The following is a 19,308-nucleotide window of genomic DNA, read 5'->3' as shown; positions in this document are numbered from 1 at the left end:
ATATGTGGCCAGAGAATGGACCAATGCCTATAATTCTACTCCACAAACACCCAAAATGACGAACAATGTCCATACTATGGCCGAAAGACCAAGGTTGCACATGTACCGCATCTACACTGTAGTTTGTAGACGAAGAAGTGGCTGCGTGAGCATCATGCTGAAGATCGTCGGCCCCGCCAAGCACCTCAAGAAAATTTTCACGCCGTATCCCAGACAGCGTAGACAAGCTCAGGGAGCCACTCCACCATTCCCTTCTGACGTGCAGACACTATATCAACAATTAAAATCATAGAAATACACTCTCTACACATAACCCATATACCTCTATACCCCGATCAATCAATATCAGACACCAATCCCCAACGATGGCAACCAATTCTAAGCCCCTACGTTTCGCCGATGTAAGCCCACCCCAACCACCACACAACTAACTATATAATTCTACTCTTCATCCGACTAACAAAGTAAATAGGTAGCAGTAACCTACACGGCCGACCAATTCCAAGGCATCTACCGCGGGAAACAATACCACGCCCCGGACTTCGGGGAAGTAATCCAACGAGCCAAAGCCCACAACTGCGAGAAAATGATGTTAACCACGATGAACCTGGAGGGTTTCCACAAGAACCTGCAACTCGTCCGGGAGTACCCAGACACATGCACTTTGACACTGGGAGTGCATCCCTACCACGCAGGAGAAATATATGCCTCCACCAACACGAATAAAGAACAGTCATATCTCTCCCAACTCCGCTCCCTAGGCCACTCTCTCCTCCTTGAGGAGAACACTCCCCTAGTAGCCTTCGGCGAGATCGGTCTCGACTACGAGTACCTCGACCGCGCCGACAAGTCGACACAAATCCGTGCTTTTAGGGATCAACTCGATCTAGCAGTTGAATTCCAACTGCCTTTATTCCTACACGTCCGGGAATCCTGTGCTGATTTCATCGAGATCATCCGGCCGTATTTACCTCAATTACCTAAAGGGGGATTAGTCCATTCGTTTACTGGGTCAGTTAGCGAGATGCGCCAATTGACAGATGATCTCGGGTTGGATGTCAGTGTGAACGGGGTGTGTTTCCGGACGGAGGAGCAATTAGCGATGGTAAAGGAGATTCCGTTGGAGAAGTTGCAGTTGGAGACGGATGCGCCGTGGTGTGAGGTGTTGAGTGGGGATGAGAAGATTGCCCCTTTCTTAAAAGGGGCGAGGGAGATGCCTCCGGTGAGGAAACATAATAAGTTTATTCTGGGGCAGATGGTCAAGGGGCGCAATGAGAGCTGTTTCATGGAGAGGGTGGCGATGGTGGTTGCTGGGTTGAAGGGGGTGGATGTGCGGGTCGTGGCGGAGGCGGCGTGGGAGAATAGTGTGAGGATGTTTGGGTTGGGGGTAGGTAGTAAATAGATTAGTTGTAGTTGATGAGAGATGTGTTTGTATATAGAACAGACTGTGTATATAGAAGCACTAGACAGGTACTACTGTGTACACCTTGCCAGGCACGGTCTGTATACCTCCCGTGTATCTCTCCCCGTTGACTGTAAACTCCAACCCACCCTGAACACGAATATCTAACAAGCTGCCACTCCGCGAGGTGATGTTCGCCTGTGTTAACACACCACTGGACCACGCCATATCAACGACAAAGTTCCCCCTGGCCACCAACCCCGACACATATCCCGTGGGCACAGCACCCGGCAAAGCCGGTAGCAAGTGTACCACCTTGTAGCTCTGGAGCAACATCTCCGCGATCCCAGAGACGAACGCAAAGTTCCCATCGATCTGGAACACCGTATCCGGACCGGAATCCGTGTTCCACAAGTTCGGACTGGGAAACCTCTGCAGATAGATCTGCGTATGGTTCCAGACCTGGTCGCCGTCGAACAGCCGCGCATACAGGTTCATCGTCCACGTGCGCGACCAGCCTGTGCTTCCGCTGCCGTGGGAAATGCGCCAGTCCAAGAACGCTTTGGCGGCCGTGGCGAGCGTCTCGTTGACGAGCGGAGCGAATTGATCCCCTGGAAACAGACCGAAGATGGGACTCATGTGTCGGTGGCCGGGGTCGGATTCTTCGTAGTCTATTCGCCATTCGAGGATGCGACCGGAGGTGCCGATTTGCGGTGGCTTGATCTTTGCCAGATAAGCTGCAGCGGTGGTGTAGTCTGTGTTGTTGATTGCGAGCACGTTGCAGGTTTCAATGACAGCCTGGAACAGCTCATGAAGCAGCGAGTTGTCCATCGTCGGGGCAATGTCTATTCCCTCTTCTTTCCCTGCTGTGACCATGTCATCCGGCACAATATAAGAGGCTTCCGGGGATATAGACGGCCCCGTGCTGTAATAGCCCTCGAACGGGAAGAGATAGCAGTAGTAGAACCGGGCAGCGCTCTGCAAGAGTGGCCAGATGCGGTTCCGGAGAACGGCCTCATCTTGTGTAAACCGATAATGCTCAATCAGATTAGCCGACAGCCATGCTCCGCCCATCGGCCACATCGTCCACGTAGTCCCATTATCGACAGGGGCCGCATCACCCCAGAGGTCGGTGTTGTGGTGGAGGACATAGCCGCCGTTGCTGCAGTGGTACATGCTTTCGGCGACATCCAGCCCTCGGTCGTGCACGACGTCCAGCAGATCAATGAACGGGGAAAAGGTATCCGCCAGGTTAGTGACCTCAGCCGGCCAGTAGTTCATCTCGAGATTGATGTCGATCGTGAATCGCCCACCCCAGGCGGGATCGAAGTCCTGGTTCCACAGACCCTGCAGATTGGCCGGTAGGGATGGTGACTCGGTGGCGCGCGACGAGGCGATCAACGAGTGCCTACCAAAGTGGAACATGAGGGTGACCAGCTCGGGGTCACTGTCAGGATCAGTGCGATAGTTTACCAACCGCGTGTCGGTGGGCAGGTTGCCAGCTGAGCCAGAGCGACCTAGGTTGAGGTCGACTCGCTGCGCTAACGCGGAATAATCGGCGATCGCATTTTGCTTGACGCTGCCTAAACCGGAGCTGCTGGCGGAGTCAAGCTTTGCTTTGATTTCTGCTTCCCAGTTTTCTTGAGTGGAGTAGCGATAGGACGTCTCGGTGTCGATGAAGATGTCGACGGTCGAGGCATTCCGGACTACAAGAGATGCGCCATTGCTTGTAGGCCACCCTGTCCAAGTCAGCGTATCAACGTAGTATACTGACAATGGGACTAACCATCAGACACAATCCTGGCCTCGGCGGTAAACTGAATGGGATTCGAGACGTTGTTCGAGTAAGCCCGCAGGGTCAACAACCCGCCATCATCCGCAACAGTGGCATTGTTGGAAACCACATATCGATCTCGAGCCAGCGACGAAACCACATTTAGACTCCCTGGCTGGCTCGACGACAACCGTACAGCGACGACACCATCGGGATAGCTGGCAACATACTCCCGCCTATCTCATCAGCCAATACCCCCCTGAACACAGCAACTAAACATACCGATAGCGCACACCACCATAAGTATACTCCACCGTCGCCACTCCAGCTCTCAAGTCCAAGTATCTCGTATAATTACTTATCCCCGCATCATCATGTCCGAAATCCAGGACGAGCGATCCCAACGCACTATACGACCGCGGCGAATCCGGGATACCAACCATATTAGCCAGAGTCGCATCATTCCCCTCCGTCAGGTTCCCCTGCGCCAGGAGCGACCGCACTGGCCAGAGGGCATCATATGAGCGGGGATTGACGCGGTTAGTGAAGGGGCCACTCCAGATGGAGTCCTCGTTGAGGGTGACATTCTCGGTCGCGCCGCCCCAAATGGCAGCGCCGAGTCTGCCATTGCCGATGGGGAGGGTCGAGGTGAAGTTGTTGGCGGGGGTGGTGTACCAGGAGATGTGGGAGGGGTCGAAGTTGGCAGAAGCCAGGGGGATAGCTGCTAGGAATGTGTTGAGGATGAGGGAACGCATCGTGAGGGGAAAAGATGGGTATAGGAGTTTATTGGGCATGAGGAGTGGAGGTTATATATTTACCGTGCAATTATCCGGGTTAAGGCACTAAAGCAAGCATATTGCATGAGAATACAGAGGAGTGCAGCACCGGAGACAGGGATTGATGCATTCCACAAATCAGAGGCATCAGAATTGATGAAGACATGTCTTGATCGGCAGGCCGTTAGCCATCAGATTATTAGACTGCAGAACCTCTTTAGCCTACCTGAAATTATCCGGCTAATGATCGGGCAGTATTTGGTGCGATCAGGAAAAGCAAACATGGATCGAACTGGAAGCGACTATATCATTGAACGAGAGCATGTCTTGTACCTCAGTGTGTGGATGAAGAGAAAAGAGAGCGACTTGAGAAACACATATTCATTAAAGAGTTTTTGTTATAAGTTTTGTCAATGACATGGTCGGTGTAGCTAAAATAAAACACCCATTGTCCGGTTCACCATCGGGCACATGACTATCAGCCTCTAATGCAGGCAATCAGAAGCGATAATATTCAGTACTCTCCTCCTCCACAGGACCTGGAATTACCTCCGGACCATTGATGGTGGTATCTGCCTGCCCCTCCTGTCGGTGCTGGGTTTTCTCGCGTGTGTCAACCCCCAGCCACAACAGGTCAGGCCGGCTATAATGGCCACAGGCATCGACGAAGTGCCGACACGACAAGATCGCGTCCATATCCAGATCGGCATAGACAATTCCCTCCTCATTAGCGGGCAATGGCTCCGTCAGCCGGCGTCCATCAGGAGCGATGACGGCGGACGCGCCTCCCCCGAGGGCATCCCATGGGGGTGACAAGTTCATCTTCTCCACGCAGCTGGGACCCAGCACGGCGGTTGTGAGCAGGACGAACGACGCGGACTCGAGGGCATATACCTGGGATGCACCCATGCCACCTGGGGTACCTGTCAGCTCATCACGATAAATCTCACGCATTATGGACGGAAGCGTACCTTCCTGCGACATCCCCCATAGTGACTCGCCCCCCATATGAGGATGCAGAACCGGCCAGGCGGAGACATGAATTTCCTCTCCTTGAATCATGGTGTGATATTTGAGCAGCGGCTGGATATGCTCCCAACAGGCGAGCGCACCCACCTTACCAATGGGCAGGTCGACGACATTCAAGAGACTGCGCCCGGAAGAGTCACCGAAGACGGTGCGTTCCATGTGCGTGGGCTTCATCTTGCGCCGACGCATCACCAGCTTGCCGGTGGAGTCGATGGTGCACTGGCCGATGTAGAGGGAATTGCCATCGCGCTCCGAGAAGCCCAGGACGACGGTGATCTTGTGCTGGGCGGCGGCATTGCAGATGCGGCGCATGTGCTCCGAGTCATACGACAGGGAATTCTTGAGGTAGGTGGTGAATAGGCCTATGTCGACGGGGCGACACCTGCCCGATTGTTAGTACATACGGTCGCGAAGCACAGATAATAATAAGGTTCATGCTGACCATATCCATGCCGGATAGCCTGGGATCCAACATTCGGGAAAAGTAATGAGCTGAGCGCCATTGCCGGCCGCCTCAGCGATCAATCGGCAGGTTTTCTCCACGGTGGCGTGCAGATCCAGCCACACGGGCTCCTGCTGGGTGACGGCGACGCGAACCTTAGTTGAAGCCGACATGATTGCTCAAAAGATGTCTGTGCGTTGAGTTGCTTGTGAGTCGTGACAAAAATGACAGATAACCGGGAGACCACTGGTTCTTTAAATGCTGTGTGCTGACTGCCTCACTGCCATCCACATGAGGGAACGTCAATGCGACGAGCTGACAAGGAAAGTATAATCAGGACTGTGTTTCTACTCGAAATGTGACCATGATGGTGAGAAACCTGAGCCTCATCATGGCCCGGGGAAAAAGCGATTAGAGTTAGCTATCTGGCAGTGTTACTACTGAGTCAGTATAGGGGGTTGGTTCCTTGAAATCACTGGATCCCACCCATCCGAGGCACTCCGATTGGCCCCGTCGGTAAGAGCAGTGAAGGCGAGGCCATACGTAGAGAGGAGATTGGGGATGCGGCGCAGCTACTTTTTAGGGGATAGGAGGGAGAAGTGGATCAGTTTGAATCTGACACGATCCACTTCGCTAATGGGGGCCACTCCCCTGGGAATGAAATCTCATCTCCAACCTTCTCTCCCGGTCGGATACTCCGTAGTATCCACGTCATGGTGTTTGGTCCTCTGTTTGGTTCTCTTGGCGGTAGTGCTGGCACCACATCGCGGAGTGCTCCCCCCTTCCTCCCTGGGCCGTGAGTGACCTCTTGACGAGGGATTAGCAGATGACTGAGAGTATAAGACCACCTACTAATCAACTACTATCTGGACGTGTTATTTTTGTTGGTCCGAGATCGATCGATCCTTTCTTCCAGAAAGGCGGAAAATACTCGCCCCATCTGCCGCCTCAGGCCAATCAGATCACGGGATCGAGCGGGATTCTTGGCCGCTTCGAGAATGTCCCGATCAGAGAGGAAGGAACAAGGGATGGCCAGATAATAAGAACAGACTTCTATCAGGAGTTCTACCTTTCCATAATAAAGATGATCAGAGAACCAACCCCGATGCTGGCTCAGATGACGATGTTGAACGATCGAAGCGGTGAGATGTGGCGTCCTACCACCACCCCCCCCCTCCAGCAACCTACGAGGACTCTCGCGCACTGCCGGCAGTGGAGACGAGAATGAGAATCTATCTCGTAAGTATCCTAACAGATGCGTTAAGATGGCGTGCTGAACGGAGGAGACAGTATTGGTGATCGACGCAAATAGAGCTAATTTTATTGCCCGTTCGATTCAGCTGGACCTAATTCACTCATACTACTATTATACTACGGAGGCTGTGGCTACCTGAATCACCGATCGCCAGCAAGAGGCATCCCCAGGGATTGAAGGGCGATCCTAATGGAGCCCTGTGCAAGCGTTGTTGGCCTTGCCGCGTAAGACCTGCGAGATGTGCTGCAACCCACATCTACCTGCATGCATGCGGGGTTTTTCCTGCTACAACTATTTTGGTTGGATTCTCTTCATACCCAAACCAAATTGCCCGGGAGCCTGGCTATGGCTCATGAGAAAGACGTGTTCGACCATAGCACCTTTATTCCTTTCGAGCAGGTTCCGTCTTCCCAGTGTCTTGGTCGAGTCACCATGTACTGCTAAGCAAGTCAATTTGGCCAACCCGCAGGGGTGATTGCGCGCTACATCAATTCATTCACGGTTCCGTGCGCACTACGGTACTTGAAGACTGGGGTCATCGGTAAAGAAAAGGCTTGGTATAGGCTCACCCGGATTAATTTGAGCACCAGGGACAGCAAGTTGTACTGTACTTGGCTCCCTGATCGGTTTTCCTTCCCTTTTGCTGCCATCTACATCTGCGAACTGTAATGTCTCTCCCCGAGCATCTCTCATTGCGGTGTGACGGATGGTGGTGCGTCGTTGTTGGGGGTCGGTGTGGCTGTTGCACCCTGATTGCACTGAGTCCGCGCGAGGGGTGTTGGCTGAGCTGGAGGCCGCGCGCCCAATAGACAGGGCCGCTGCGACGATTGACCAAAGGACATTGGCTATGGCCGATGTAGCCAGTAAGCGGGCATACGGATCTCTGCAGCTCCGCGGGATATTCCCTTGGTCTGGCTATGGTCTTCATTCTTCTTTCAGTAGTCAAGTTGCAATGTGGTTAGTTAGTTACTGGGGAACCTGCAGGAGGCTGACATAAGCAGAAAGGGCTGTTGCTGGAACCGCAGCAGCAGCAGCAGCAGCAGCAGCAGCTTGGAGAGGCAGTCCGCTGAATAACTCACCCAAAGCAGGGTTGGAAGATCCCAATACAGTTCTGACACACGGCTGATACCCGCCCTGAAGCACATCTCGGAAATCCTGGCGAGACAGGTCATCTCCGCCTCCCCGTCCGGGATCCTGAGGAACACGCGCCGGCGATCCCCAAGCTTTTGTATCGCCTCAATCTCGCGCCAATCTCACCCGTTTGGATCGTGCGTGGGTGCTGCCAAGCCGGCAGTGTCAGTGGAGACAGCTGGTCTCCCAACATGAAAATCAGTGGGCTGAGCCTTGCTGACTTCGAGACCCTGCCGGATTTTTCTGGATGGTCCATGGTGGTGAACCCATACCGCCGCATTGCATCACCCACACCGCTGCAGCAACACCGTCGACTGGACAGGGCATGTTGGTGCCATTCTCCCAACCCGGGATCCACAAGGTCGTGCTCATCAGCCCTAATCCAGAAGCCAAAATCTTGCGCCATCCGTCTCCCTTGCACGGCCACCGCGCCGTCGTGCACACACCTGACCCGTGTCGATCGAAAGGTTCGGATCCATGCCCACATGCAGGGTCCTCAGTGGATGTGCCGATTCCATGTCCAAGCCACAGGCCCCGAGTCTAGTATCAGGGCCAGGTTTTACGGCATTCCAACCTCCTCGCACGAGCAAGGAGGATCGGTGAGTCGGAGGGCCGCGCTAGCTTCGATATACCCCGACATTGATGGCGACGCTGAGGGCTTATTGCCTTCGAACATCATCTTCTGCATGTCCACACCATGATCCGCCTATGTCTATCACCCATCGAGCGCGCGGGATTAGCCCCCCTGGCACAGGCAAGGGACTGGCTTGTCCAGACCTGCCCGGACGGATTGTGTACTCGCGACTGCACCGGATGGAGAAGCCAATGGTATGCGTGTGGACGACCACTTCCACAAAGGTTGGCGCAGAGTTAGTCTGGAAGCATGGCGACGACGAGCCCGAGGCACAACGGTGACCGGGGAGGAAAGAGTATATGAAGAGACGCTCCCGAGCCGGTTGGAACTGCTCAACCAACGATCCCCATTCACCCTCCCCAATAGCATTAGGCTCCTGCTTGTCTGCTATCCTTCCACCATGTCACCATCCTTTCTCGTCTCAGAGACTTTGACGAATGGAAGCGACTCCGGGCTGGGCCTGGCGCAGCTCCTGGAACGACAGGCTATCGTTCGCGGCACGGCTATCGCCATCGAAGAAGGCCGGCACGAAGTCACATACGGCGACCTACACGAGAAAGCCCTCTTTGTCGCTGACCAGATCAACGGTTTCCTTCACGATGACCCGTCACCGGTCGGCATTATCGCCCCTCGCAGTCTGAATCATGTCTTGTCGCAGGCGGCTGTGATCTATTCGGGCCGAGCTTGTGTTCCGCTGGACCCCAAGCTCCCGGACGAGATGCTCAAGGACATGCTGGACAATCTCGGCTCAACCCTGGTCATCACAGATATGCTCCAACAGCATCGGCTACCGGGCGTCAAGCATCTGGTGGTGGACCACCGGGTAATTCCCGAGACCTTTGAACTCGACATTGCCCCCAGTCAAAACGGTTCGCAGACTTGCTCTCATGTGCTTCACACCTCGGGTACCACAGGCAAGCCCAAGGCCGTCGAGGCATTTGCAGAGGGTCTGATCAATCTGTGCCTGGACCCCGCGGACCTCATTCGGAAGGGACAGCGGGTTGGGCACGGCTCCAACGTCATCTTCGATACCTCCCTCGTGGAGATCTGGGGGCCCTTGCTGCGCGGTGCCACCATGGTCATCATTCCGCAGGAGACGGTCCTCGACCCTTCTGCTCTGAGCGCCTTCGTCAAGGAAAAAGAACTCAACGTGCTGCAACTCACCACCTCTCTGCTCACCGTGACGGCCTATGCCTGTCCGGATGCTTTCTCGACACTCGATACGCTTATCACCGGCGGTGAGGCGATTAACTGCCAAACCATCCAGTCCATCTTCGATGCGGGCGCCCCCGGCCGCATCATCAACGGCTATGGTCCGACCGAAGCCAGTATATATGTGTTGTACCACGAAGTCTCCGAGGATGAGGCCCGCCGGGGAGAGATTCCGGTGGGCAAGCCATTCGGCAACGTGGAGGTATTCCTCGCCGATGACCACCTGAACCCCGTCAAGGCAGGCGAGGTCGGCGAGCTGCTGGTGTCTGGCGTGGGTGTCGCTGGTGGATATATCGGGGACGCCGAAAAGACCGCGAAGAGCTTCGTTGTCCTTCCCCAATTGCACCGGAAGGTGGAGCGCGGACCCAACCACGTCTACCGAACCGGAGATCTGATGCGTGTCGATGAGAATGGCGTGTACTACTACCTCGGACGGAAGGACAACCAGATCAAGATCCGTGGTCAGCGCGTGGAGTTGGAGGCCTTGGAATCGGCCCTGGTGGGAACGGGCCTGGTGAGTGCGGCGGTGGTGGTGAAGATCACGCCGGAAGAGGTCGGCCGTGGCCAGTTCCTGCTCGCCTACTGTGTTCCTTCTTCCCCAGACGTCAGCGATGGCGCTATTATGAAAGCCTACATGGAGCAGGCGCCCCATCTTATGGTGCCCCGTCTGGAGCTCATTGACATCCTGCCCCTGCGCTCCACCGGCAAGGCTGATCGGAAGGCGCTGGAAGCACAGTACCACCAGAAGCTCAAGCGCACACGGGCTAATGGAGTCAACGGGAATATCAACACCGGCAATGTTGCCTCGAAGCTGGAGTACATCTGGATCGACGTGTTTGGACTCACTGTGGAGCATCTGCGCCCAACGGACGACTTTGTGGCCATGGGTGGCACGTCTCTGATCGCGGCCACGATGATCGCCCGCATTAACCAAACCTTTGGCATCTCGTTGCGCGCCCGCATGCTCTACGAAAACACCACCTTCCAGAGCCTGACGCGGCTTGTCACCAACATTCAAGTCCACGGCGATGACTCGAGCGTTCAGGCCGAACAGGAGGTCTGGCTCCAGGACTCCAAGCTGGGCGAACACTTGCGGCCTATCGGGGGCGTGATCCCACACTGGCAGGACAAGCACGAAGGCCGAATTTTCCTGACGGGAGCCACGGGCTTTGTGGGCGTGTTTCTCCTGGCCACCCTGGTGAAGCGGCCTGATGTCAAGAAGGTGGCCTGTTTGGTGCGCGCCGATGACGAGCCCTCGGCCCGGGCACGTCTCGAGAAGACCCTGGAGAAGTACAGTCTCTACGCCAACATGGACAAGGTGATCGCGCTGCCAGGCAATTTCGGACAGCCGTGGCTCGGTCTGTCTCCCGAGCAGTACGACTACTACGCCACTTGGTCGAGTGTGATCTTCCATCTCGGGGCCAAGGTCAGCTACGTGGCGCCTTATTCCTCCCACCGCCAGGAGAATACGATTGGCACCCTGAACATGCTCGAGTTTGCCACTCACCGGCGCATGAAGGCCATGCACTACTCGTCCACCATCGCTGCCTACGGACCAACCGGATATGTTACGGGCGCCAAGCTGCTGCCAGAGGATGAACGGCCCGCGCCGCACCTGGCGGCTCTGCCCAGCGACACTGGCTACGCTCAGAGTCAGTACGTGGCGGAGGCGATCGTGTGGAACGCCATTGACAATGGCTTCCCCGTGGCCATTTACCGGCCAGGATTCGTCCTGGGCCATAGCAAGTCGGGGATCTGCAACCCGGATGATTTCATCTCGCGTCTGTTCACCAGCTGTATGGACATGGGGCTGTATCCTATTCTGCCCAACCAGCGCAAGGAGTTTATCCCCGTAGACTTTGTCGTGGATGCCATCATTCATGTCTCCACGACCCACGAGAATCTGGGCCACGCCTACAACCTCGTGCAGCCTGACCTCCACAATGCCATTGATATCAACACCAGTTTCGACATCCTCAATCAGCTGTCTCCCTACAAGATGCAGGGAGTTCCTTATGAGCAATGGGTAAACTCACTGTCCGAGAGACTGGATGACCCTCTGCACCCCCTCACGCCCATGCTCAAAGAGAAGGTGTTTGGCGAAATGACCCGCTGGGAGGTCTACGAGAACATGGCCGAGTATGGACGGGAGAACATCCGCCGCGCGTTGCAAGACGCTCCCCACATCCTCAACCGGGAGGACATCGAGGTGCTCTTCCACAAGTCGTTGAAGAGTTGGCTCCCATGCTGTGTATGGTATAAGCCCGTACGCACGCAGGTATAAGAAAACTGTTTGTTGTTCGTTATTGTTGCTGTTGAGCGTGTATCGGTTGTTTCTGAAGATGAGTAAAACGGTGAAGGAGATGAGAGCGAATGACACCACGACAAAGATGACGGCCGAATTGGTACAACAAAAGAGAGACACAAAGAGAAGGACAGAAAGAGACATTCCAAGAAATCACAGATGAGAGAAGACCCCGGAGGACACCAATGATTTATAGCTATTTAATGACGGATAGAATCGGTTTATGAATGCTTGATAGAATATAATAGCAACAGTCTTGGTTTATGTTTATCATCAGCGGCCCGAGACTCCTCCAATCTACAGGCACCATTATATCACAATTACTCTTGGCAATAATGAGCAGGGAGTGCAATTGATCCCTGTGAATGGCCCAGGATATCTCGCTGCCTGGCGCCACCACACCTTGCAGACGGTGGATGACGGTAGATTGAAGCTCCGAGTAAGGGTGATTTAGGCTGAAAGATTAATTCCACAAAGCTTGGTTGGAGATACCCAGGTTGCCTCGCATCTTTGCCTAAAGCGTGAAGATGCCTCGCAATGGGGTGACAAACTGTTTCCAGGGGCGAATTGATGATCATATCTACCTACTAGCAAGGGAGACGGGCGTGACCTTTTTCGTTATCAATTGCCTCTTGGCCAGTCATGATGGATATACCATAGATAGAAGATCCCCCCAGTTCTTATCTACTGGGATCAAACCCCGGTAGGCCAGACATCCGACTCGATATCAACGATCGGGGATACTAATGGCTGTACGGAGTACTACGATCCACACTCACTATCTAGCCAGCTATCTGGATCAACTCGATGCGCCTCGTCATTTGATCAGTCGTGGAACGGATGTGAGCGTGGCCACCTATCTGAGAACTACGCCTACCTCTCTATGAGGTAATGGAACGGACTATCTATGCTTACACGGCATGATGAAACGGAATGCCGGATCCCATAAGGCCATAGGCCGATCTGTTTCGAGCACGGGGATGAAAGGTGAAAGGAGGATTCTTGCCGATAGTGAAATTTTGTGAACCGCAGCTCTTTCCTAGGCTTATTCTTGATTACCAAGAACTTCCCCAGTCATGGACCGAGGACGAGTTGTGGGCAGAACTGCTGAAACACAGTTATATCTTGAACAGAGAGATATTCCTCCTCCCTATAATCGATACCGAAACCCCACCGTATTCCAATCCGTCGCATCTTCATAATCCTCCGCCTGCAACTCAACCGCTTGCACCAACACCGACACATCATTCCCATCCTGTCGCTCACTAGCCACTTTCCCTCCCACCGCCCCCGCCAGACTCGCCGTGCCCTGAACCCCTTCCTCGCGATCCCTCTTCCGATTAAACCACTGCAGATAGCATCGCAGGGACACCGCCAACGCCGCAGAAATAATATAGCAGATGAGGATGGCGCGGAACGAAGTCTGGTACAGTGGGGCCTCCGATGATTTGAAAAACTGCGGACCGGCGATATTCCCCGCACAGTAGGCGATGAACATGAGCGAGGTGATAGTCATCTTTTTGGTGACACCACGGTAATTCGCCTGCAGGAGGGACATGATGAGCGGGAGGGCGCCGGGACCCGTGGACAGCAGAAAGTAGCCGAAGAGCTGGGCGCCGAGCGGCACATGGTGCGCGCGGGCGTAGATGATGGCACTGCCCGTGATGGACAGTGCGACGATACACACGATCAGCAGACAGTTCCACTGGTGGGAGCGACTGGCGAGCCAGCCGGTGAGGGCGATGGTGGCCGCGCTGATCACGCTGGCTGGGATGACGATCAGCGTGGATTGCAGCGAGGTGAAGCCGAAGGATTTGATGACCAGGTTGCCGAAGTTTTGTGTGCCGCCGTTGGGGATCTGGGTGAGCACAGCCAGGGCGAAGAGATGCCATGTCTTGGGGTCGTAGAGGCATTCGAGGAATTGCGCCCATTTCCAGGTGGTCTTCTCCGTGCGACCGGTGCCGGCGATCACGGCGCGGTGGGCCATGAACTCTCGTTCTTCTGGGGTGAGGAAGGTAGCGGTGGAGATGCTATCGGGCAGGAAGGCGAAGAGCACGAATCCCCAGAGGAAAGTGGCCACCCCGAGGATGATGAACATCCACATCCAGGGATGCAGCGGATGGTCGATGTGGCCGATGCCATAGGCGAGCAGACTGGCGACGAGCCCGCCCACCGAGTTGCCCGAGAACCAGATGCCCGTGCGAAAGGGAATCTCATCGCGGGTGTACCACGTCGAGGTGAGGAACATGAAGGCCGGTGTAATGGTGGCTTCGGCCACGCCCAGCAGGAATCGCACCGTCAGCAGGCCGCCGTAGTTGGTACACGCCGCGGTGAGGGCCACCACGGCGCCCCAGAACCAGGTGTTGATGGCGAGGTATTTGGCGACGGGCACTCGGGGGATTAGCACGTTGGTGGGCTGATAGTCAGTAGTCAGTCATGAACATAGAAATGGTGTGCCATTTAGGAGGAGGGATCACGGTCGCACCCATTCCCAGAAAAAGTATCCAAAATAGAAGATGCTGGACACCCAGCTATATTGCTGGCCGACTAGATGCTGGGGAAGATTAGCAATGCTCTCAATCGTGTATAAGAGGTGCTAAAAGTGCTCACTGTATCCTCAATCAAACCAAACACCGATGCACTGGATAAGATAGTTTTATCCATAAAGTTGAGCAGATAAGTGACAAAAAGAAGGGGCAGTAATCGACAGTCCACTTTGCGTAACACGCGCGAGGCGATCACCGGCGACTCGTCGGGCGCGTCGTGCGCCTCTGCACTGGAAGCTGCGTCCATCACCAGGAGCAAAGAGGATATGTCTACACGGATCAGAATTCAATGAGAGAAGATGATGATGAATGATATTTAGAGAAGTCCATATCTGCCCCCGCCGGATGTGCTCCGATATCTGCTGCTGGGCCACCAATCGGCACGCGCACCCAATAGTTATCAATTATCAAGGGATCGCCGCTGCGATACGCTATCCGCCAATAACTAATCTGCTTGATTCACATTTGCTGGCGGTGTATTTGTAGCTACAATCTGCCCATTATTTCCCTACAATTGTTGGTTCTCTGCCACGCCCTACAAGTTCATATTCTGTGCCCTCCCAATGTTGTCAACAATCAATGGAAGCAGTCGATCAACCGCTCGCCAGATGGCCGACGATCCGGGATACTCAAAGGTCGCCCCGACATAGTACGTATTGCGATATCCCTGCAGCTTGTTCAAGTTCGCGTAGAATCCATCCTCGATAGCCTTCCGTCCCACCGACATCTCAAAGGGAGAGTGGTCCGCAAATGCCAGGAATTCTGGATCGCCGACATCGTATCCAGCGCGGCGCAGTCCCAGAATATCCTCCACAATGGCCGCCTTCACTTGTTCCTCCGTCATGGGCTCCTCGCTACCGTAGCCAACGGTCACAATGCCAGGCACCGCGGTCGGATACATCATCAAAGTGCACGGAAGCAGAGGTAGCGAATAAGGCGTATCGGACCCACGATTGACGATCTGAACTCCTTCGGGGCACCCGTCGACCCGCACCAGACCCGCGTAGTAGTGTCCATGGATGAACTGGCTGAAAAGAGACGATTCAAGATTATCCAGATCGGGGCCATTCAGCACTTGTCCGCTCGGGGGAGCAGCCAGGATGGTCGTGTTGGCCTCGATGAGCCAACTGGTACCATCTGTCGATTCGACTCTCAGTTGATGCATTTCATCGTGCTCGCGAGAGGCGTCCACCACAACGCTATCAAGCAGAACATCATTCCCCAGCACCTCCAGAGCAGCCTCATACAGCTCCGAATTATGGTGTCGAGCAGTGGATAGGAATCCCGTTTGCAGTGCTCTAAGCATATCCAACGACACAAACTTCATCAGATACACCGTAGGATAGTTGAGCCAGTTGCGCACCCCCTGGCTATAGATACTGATGAGCTCGACGGCCGGGCCCAGATCGTACTTGTCGACAAAGTCCCCAAACGGCATCAAGAGATCCTCCGGCACATCTTCTGGGAGATCCCATCCCTCGAGTAAATATGGATATTGTCGAAGAATGTCTCCGTAGCGCTCCAGAGCATCGCTGACGTTACCGGGATAGGGGTCGACAACTTCGCCGGTTGCGAAGTCAATGCGTTGCAATTCCCCACCACTGTTCACCGACTTCGCGAAAGGTACCCCAAGATAAGAGAAGAAATCTCTGGTCTCCGGCGAATCTTCAAACAGGGTCACGCCAAAGTCAAGCGGCGTGTTCGTGCTCGGGTCGATGTATGTATTGGTATGCCCGCCCAGACGACCCTTCTTCTCAATCACAACCACGGAATAACCCTCCTGGAGGAGATTGACGGCGGCATAAGTACCGGCAGCACCGCCGCCGATGATACAGACGTCCCGTCGGATCACTTCACATTCACTGCATGATTGGATGGTGTTGGGACTGGCGATGGCGAAACATGTTCCAAGAACAAGGAGAAGGATGAGGATCCTGGAGGATAAGTTGGGCATAGTTGTAGAAGGCAAGGTTGACGCAGTAAGCAACATGCCTGTATGTTCTTTGTGGTCGGAGCCACCTATCTATACCTGCCCGCGGGCATAGCAATGTGGCAAATCCAGGCCGAAAGAGGTGCGGCAGTCCTGTCTGCAGTCATCTGTCTTTGCAAAGATCTGATTTTGCTTGCATTCCGCCGTTGCTGCTGTTACTCAAGAAGACAGCAGGTAGTACCCGATACGGACGGGACCAGTCACAACACTCGTGGGATGTGACGATTTCGTGTGATACATTCCTATCAAGGAAGTGACCATGTCTCTGCTCGGCATTCAGAATGCCTATTTGTCAGGCCGTGCCGTTTGAGAAAGCTTGAGCACCAGTAAGCTCAAACGTTCCGCAGCATGGGCGGATTTCCAATTCAGCCAGTGGCTAAAGAGGGAAATCAATAAAACTGCACAGTTGCCGTTGGCATGTGATGAGCATATTGATGAGACCGACTCACTCAGCTGGATTACATATAAGGGTAGGAAAGATAGTGTTACTATACGAGACTCAATTATAGTACAAAAGATGTTTCTTGCCGCTATAAGTGGCAGAGTCCGCCTGCTGGGTAATGCCCAATAGACTAGGACCTCGGGGTTGATGCGCCGAGATAAATGGCTAGAGAAGAATAGTATATCACACGATTGTACATGCCGGAGGGGCAAAGTACCACGCCCCTCGCCCAACAAAGTCGGTCTAGCTATAGCAGAAGTTGTATACTTATCAGGCGCACTTGCCACTCTGGCAGGTGAGGTCGCCGGAGCAGTCGTTTTCATCCGAGCAGGAGGCACCTTGACACCATGGGTTAGTGTAACACCGAGCACAGGTCAAAGACGGGTCTTACCGGCACAGTGGCCTGGCCAGGCGCAAGAGGATGATGAGCCAGAGCCGGAGCCGGAGCTCGAACCCGAAGAGCCGGAAGTACAGTAGCTGGAAGCGTCGGCGCTGCTATAAACGTTGGATGTGTAGCATTTGCCGTTCGCAAAGAGGTTACCCGCTTGGTTGGTCTGTTAGCTAACATGTTTCACATCTTGACTGGAATACATGGCATACAGTTGACAGTATAGGAGGTACCGGGGTTAATGATCACGGTTTGAGAATCATCCGGGGTCAAAGAATCTTCGCAGTTAATCTGGGTATTCCCACCGCTGGTAGTAGTAGAACCGGTCCAGATATCGATGTGAAGCTTGCCGCTCTTGTAGTCGGTGGCTGTTGCTGTCAGTAAAAGGGGCGATCGGGGGGTAGGGCACTTACTGCACTGCGCACATGTATCCTCGAAGCGGAGATACTTGCGAAGATATGGGAGATAGATTATCTCACACTTTTCAAATTCCCCAGGGGCTGTGGCAAAGGTGAGGGGGTCATCATACGTGCCGGTGCCTACGAAGTCTTAGCTATAGCATATGCAGCATGATACCGGCAGCGCACCTCCAGCGGTGTAACCACGGCCACAGTCATACGCAATGTCCGCACTGGGAGGATCGTTGTCGGGGTAGCCATAGAAGGTAATCTCGACATCAGACTCGGTCGAACACGCCATTGACGCTGAAAGAAGGCCGGCAAGGGCAAAGAGGGTGAAAGCCTTGGAGTTCATTTTTGTTGTTGGAGAAGGTTGATAATAGAGAGCTGAAATGATGTGTTGCGAATAGACAGGAGGATTCCTAGACGGGGCAAAAGACGTTTATATACCTGGTGACCTTGCTAGGACACGATGAATATTGCACTAGACTCACTCTATTGTAAACGAGTCCCATTGAAGCATTTTCTACATCAGGAGGATGCTGCTAGGTTTCAGTCTACTGCCAGCCGAATCCTTCTAGCTTCGGAAATACGAGAAACTCAACTGTTCCTGGAGATCGCTTGAATCAATGGACCTGATCTGCACATGCTAGTGCTTATTCTTCTACAGCCGAGTGTTTAGGGGTCATCATACAGATGACCTAAAGCCCCAAGCTTCAACAAACCAAATGGCGAGGGAACGACTCAACATTATCTCAACGGAAGGTCTTGCCATACTAGATCGCACCATGTTTCCACAATCACCTTCCATGAGCACCGCTTCTACGAATTAAAGAGAGCAAACACCTACCTTGGTGAGCCTAGTTTTCTTTCAACGCCCCGGGAAGTAGTGTGGGGTCCGAAAATCCTGGGTCTGTAGCGAGTACATCCGTCCAATACCGGACTCGATATTCTCTTAAAGCGAGGATACTAGGGCATTATTAACCGTCGCCCGGCCCCATTAGTATCTATTCATAGATGGAACGGAATTGTGGGGTTCCTAGCAGGGTCCGACTTGGATCTGCGTGAGAATGACCCACGTGTTACCAATGGCCGTCTATAACAATAGGCTGCTATTGAGAACTAGCCATGGCTCGAGGGGGAGTTGCTTGAGGTCACATGCTCTTCCTTCAAGATATCCGACATCCTCCGCTATCTGGTTAAGGGAATTTCCTAAGGTGGAAGGTGGATGGGTCTCTAGTACCTTGCATCGGAGAACGGGTGTCCGAGTGGTTTCTGTTAATGAAATTTTTACAGGATACAGCTTTGGATAACACGAGGGATATATTGTGCATACCTCCCCGCGTGATATCCTTTGATAACTACTCTAGGTCTACAGTATATTACGCTATAATCCCTCACCTGCACCCATATTTGGACTTGTAAAGATATCAACTCAGCGTTGAGAGACGCAATCCCCATTGCCGGAAATCAAAAGACGATGTCTTCTGCAGCTTCCTCGAATGGCAAAAGCCTCGGCGTGCCTTCAAGTGGTAAAAGCTTGTGATTCTTAACTCTGCCCCTGACTCGGAATTGCAAGGTTGC

The 19,308-nt window shown here is 53.9% G+C and overlaps 9 protein-coding genes across 9 annotated transcripts; 3 read left to right on the top strand and 6 right to left on the bottom strand.

The window, feature by feature from the left end:
- Positions 1 to 365: 365 nt before the first annotated feature.
- Positions 366 to 1,402, top strand: ASPBRDRAFT_125303 (TatD family hydrolase; the record flags this gene model as incomplete). The annotated part of the gene is made up of 2 exons (XM_067617779.1): positions 366 to 401; positions 473 to 1,402. The coding sequence occupies 2 exons, from the start codon at positions 366 to 368 to the stop codon at positions 1,400 to 1,402; spliced, it is 966 nt and encodes a 321-aa protein (XP_067479485.1).
- A 60-nt stretch (positions 1,403 to 1,462) lies between these two features.
- ASPBRDRAFT_124923 (glycoside hydrolase family 95 protein) lies at positions 1,463 to 3,931 on the bottom strand (the record flags this gene model as incomplete). The annotated part of the gene is made up of 3 exons (XM_067617739.1): positions 1,463 to 3,141; positions 3,189 to 3,412; positions 3,459 to 3,931. 3 exons carry the CDS (start codon positions 3,929 to 3,931, stop codon positions 1,463 to 1,465), a joined length of 2,376 nt encoding a protein of 791 aa, XP_067479484.1.
- Positions 3,932 to 4,450: 519 nt separating this feature from the next.
- Positions 4,451 to 5,596, bottom strand: ASPBRDRAFT_125055 (carbon-nitrogen hydrolase family protein; the record flags this gene model as incomplete). Its single annotated transcript, XM_067617756.1, has 2 exons — positions 4,451 to 5,363; positions 5,424 to 5,596. 2 exons carry the CDS (start codon positions 5,594 to 5,596, stop codon positions 4,451 to 4,453), a joined length of 1,086 nt encoding a protein of 361 aa, XP_067479483.1.
- A 1,373-nt stretch (positions 5,597 to 6,969) lies between these two features.
- Positions 6,970 to 7,823, bottom strand: ASPBRDRAFT_30565 (uncharacterized protein; the record flags this gene model as incomplete). Its single annotated transcript, XM_067622793.1, has 4 exons — positions 6,970 to 7,115; positions 7,248 to 7,523; positions 7,556 to 7,607; positions 7,758 to 7,823. 4 exons carry the CDS (start codon positions 7,821 to 7,823, stop codon positions 6,970 to 6,972), a joined length of 540 nt encoding a protein of 179 aa, XP_067479482.1.
- A 177-nt stretch (positions 7,824 to 8,000) lies between these two features.
- Positions 8,001 to 8,510, top strand: ASPBRDRAFT_196338 (uncharacterized protein; the record flags this gene model as incomplete). The annotated part of the gene is made up of 1 exon (XM_067620983.1): positions 8,001 to 8,510. The coding sequence occupies one exon, from the start codon at positions 8,001 to 8,003 to the stop codon at positions 8,508 to 8,510; it is 510 nt and encodes a 169-aa protein (XP_067479481.1).
- A 333-nt stretch (positions 8,511 to 8,843) lies between these two features.
- Positions 8,844 to 11,939, top strand: ASPBRDRAFT_125300 (non-ribosomal peptide synthetase; the record flags this gene model as incomplete). Its single annotated transcript, XM_067617778.1, has 1 exon — positions 8,844 to 11,939. The coding sequence occupies one exon, from the start codon at positions 8,844 to 8,846 to the stop codon at positions 11,937 to 11,939; it is 3,096 nt and encodes a 1,031-aa protein (XP_067479480.1).
- Positions 11,940 to 13,110: 1,171 nt separating this feature from the next.
- On the bottom strand, positions 13,111 to 14,753 carry ASPBRDRAFT_196336 (uncharacterized protein; the record flags this gene model as incomplete). Its single annotated transcript, XM_067620982.1, has 3 exons — positions 13,111 to 14,376; positions 14,446 to 14,514; positions 14,571 to 14,753. 3 exons carry the CDS (start codon positions 14,751 to 14,753, stop codon positions 13,111 to 13,113), a joined length of 1,518 nt encoding a protein of 505 aa, XP_067479479.1.
- Positions 14,754 to 15,041: 288 nt separating this feature from the next.
- Positions 15,042 to 16,460, bottom strand: ASPBRDRAFT_30562 (uncharacterized protein; the record flags this gene model as incomplete). The annotated part of the gene is made up of 1 exon (XM_067622792.1): positions 15,042 to 16,460. The coding sequence occupies one exon, from the start codon at positions 16,458 to 16,460 to the stop codon at positions 15,042 to 15,044; it is 1,419 nt and encodes a 472-aa protein (XP_067479478.1).
- Positions 16,461 to 16,988: 528 nt separating this feature from the next.
- ASPBRDRAFT_153375 (uncharacterized protein) lies at positions 16,989 to 18,165 on the bottom strand. The gene is made up of 5 exons (XM_067619363.1): positions 17,914 to 18,165; positions 17,740 to 17,865; positions 17,539 to 17,694; positions 17,330 to 17,482; positions 16,989 to 17,276 (listed from the first exon to the last, which is right to left on the bottom strand). The coding sequence occupies exons 1-5, from the start codon at positions 18,077 to 18,079 to the stop codon at positions 17,209 to 17,211; spliced, it is 669 nt and encodes a 222-aa protein (XP_067479477.1). The 5' UTR covers positions 18,080 to 18,165; the 3' UTR covers positions 16,989 to 17,208.
- Between the last annotated feature and the right edge of the window lie 1,143 nt (positions 18,166 to 19,308).

This window comes from Aspergillus brasiliensis (assembly GCF_001889945.1).
Source record: "Aspergillus brasiliensis CBS 101740 unplaced genomic scaffold ASPBRscaffold_6, whole genome shotgun sequence".
NCBI lineage: Eukaryota > Fungi > Ascomycota > Eurotiomycetes > Eurotiales > Aspergillaceae > Aspergillus > Aspergillus brasiliensis.
Note: the sequence above shows the minus strand (reverse complement) of the source record. Positions and strands in the feature narration are given on the sequence as shown.

Bases quoted from the DNA above. Each gene is read 5' to 3' on its own strand.
- ASPBRDRAFT_153375 (XM_067619363.1), bottom strand. From the start codon at position 18,079: ATGAACTCCAAGGCTTTCACCCTCTTTGCCCTTGCCGGCCTTCTTTCA. The intron at 17,695-17,739 runs GTAAGTGCCCTA...TGACAGCAACAG, and splicing joins GGATACATGTGCGCAGTGCA to CCACCGACTACAAGAGCGGC. The intron at 17,277-17,329 runs GTAAGACCCGTC...CATGGTGTCAAG, and splicing joins CTGGCCAGGCCACTGTGCCG to GTGCCTCCTGCTCGGATGAA.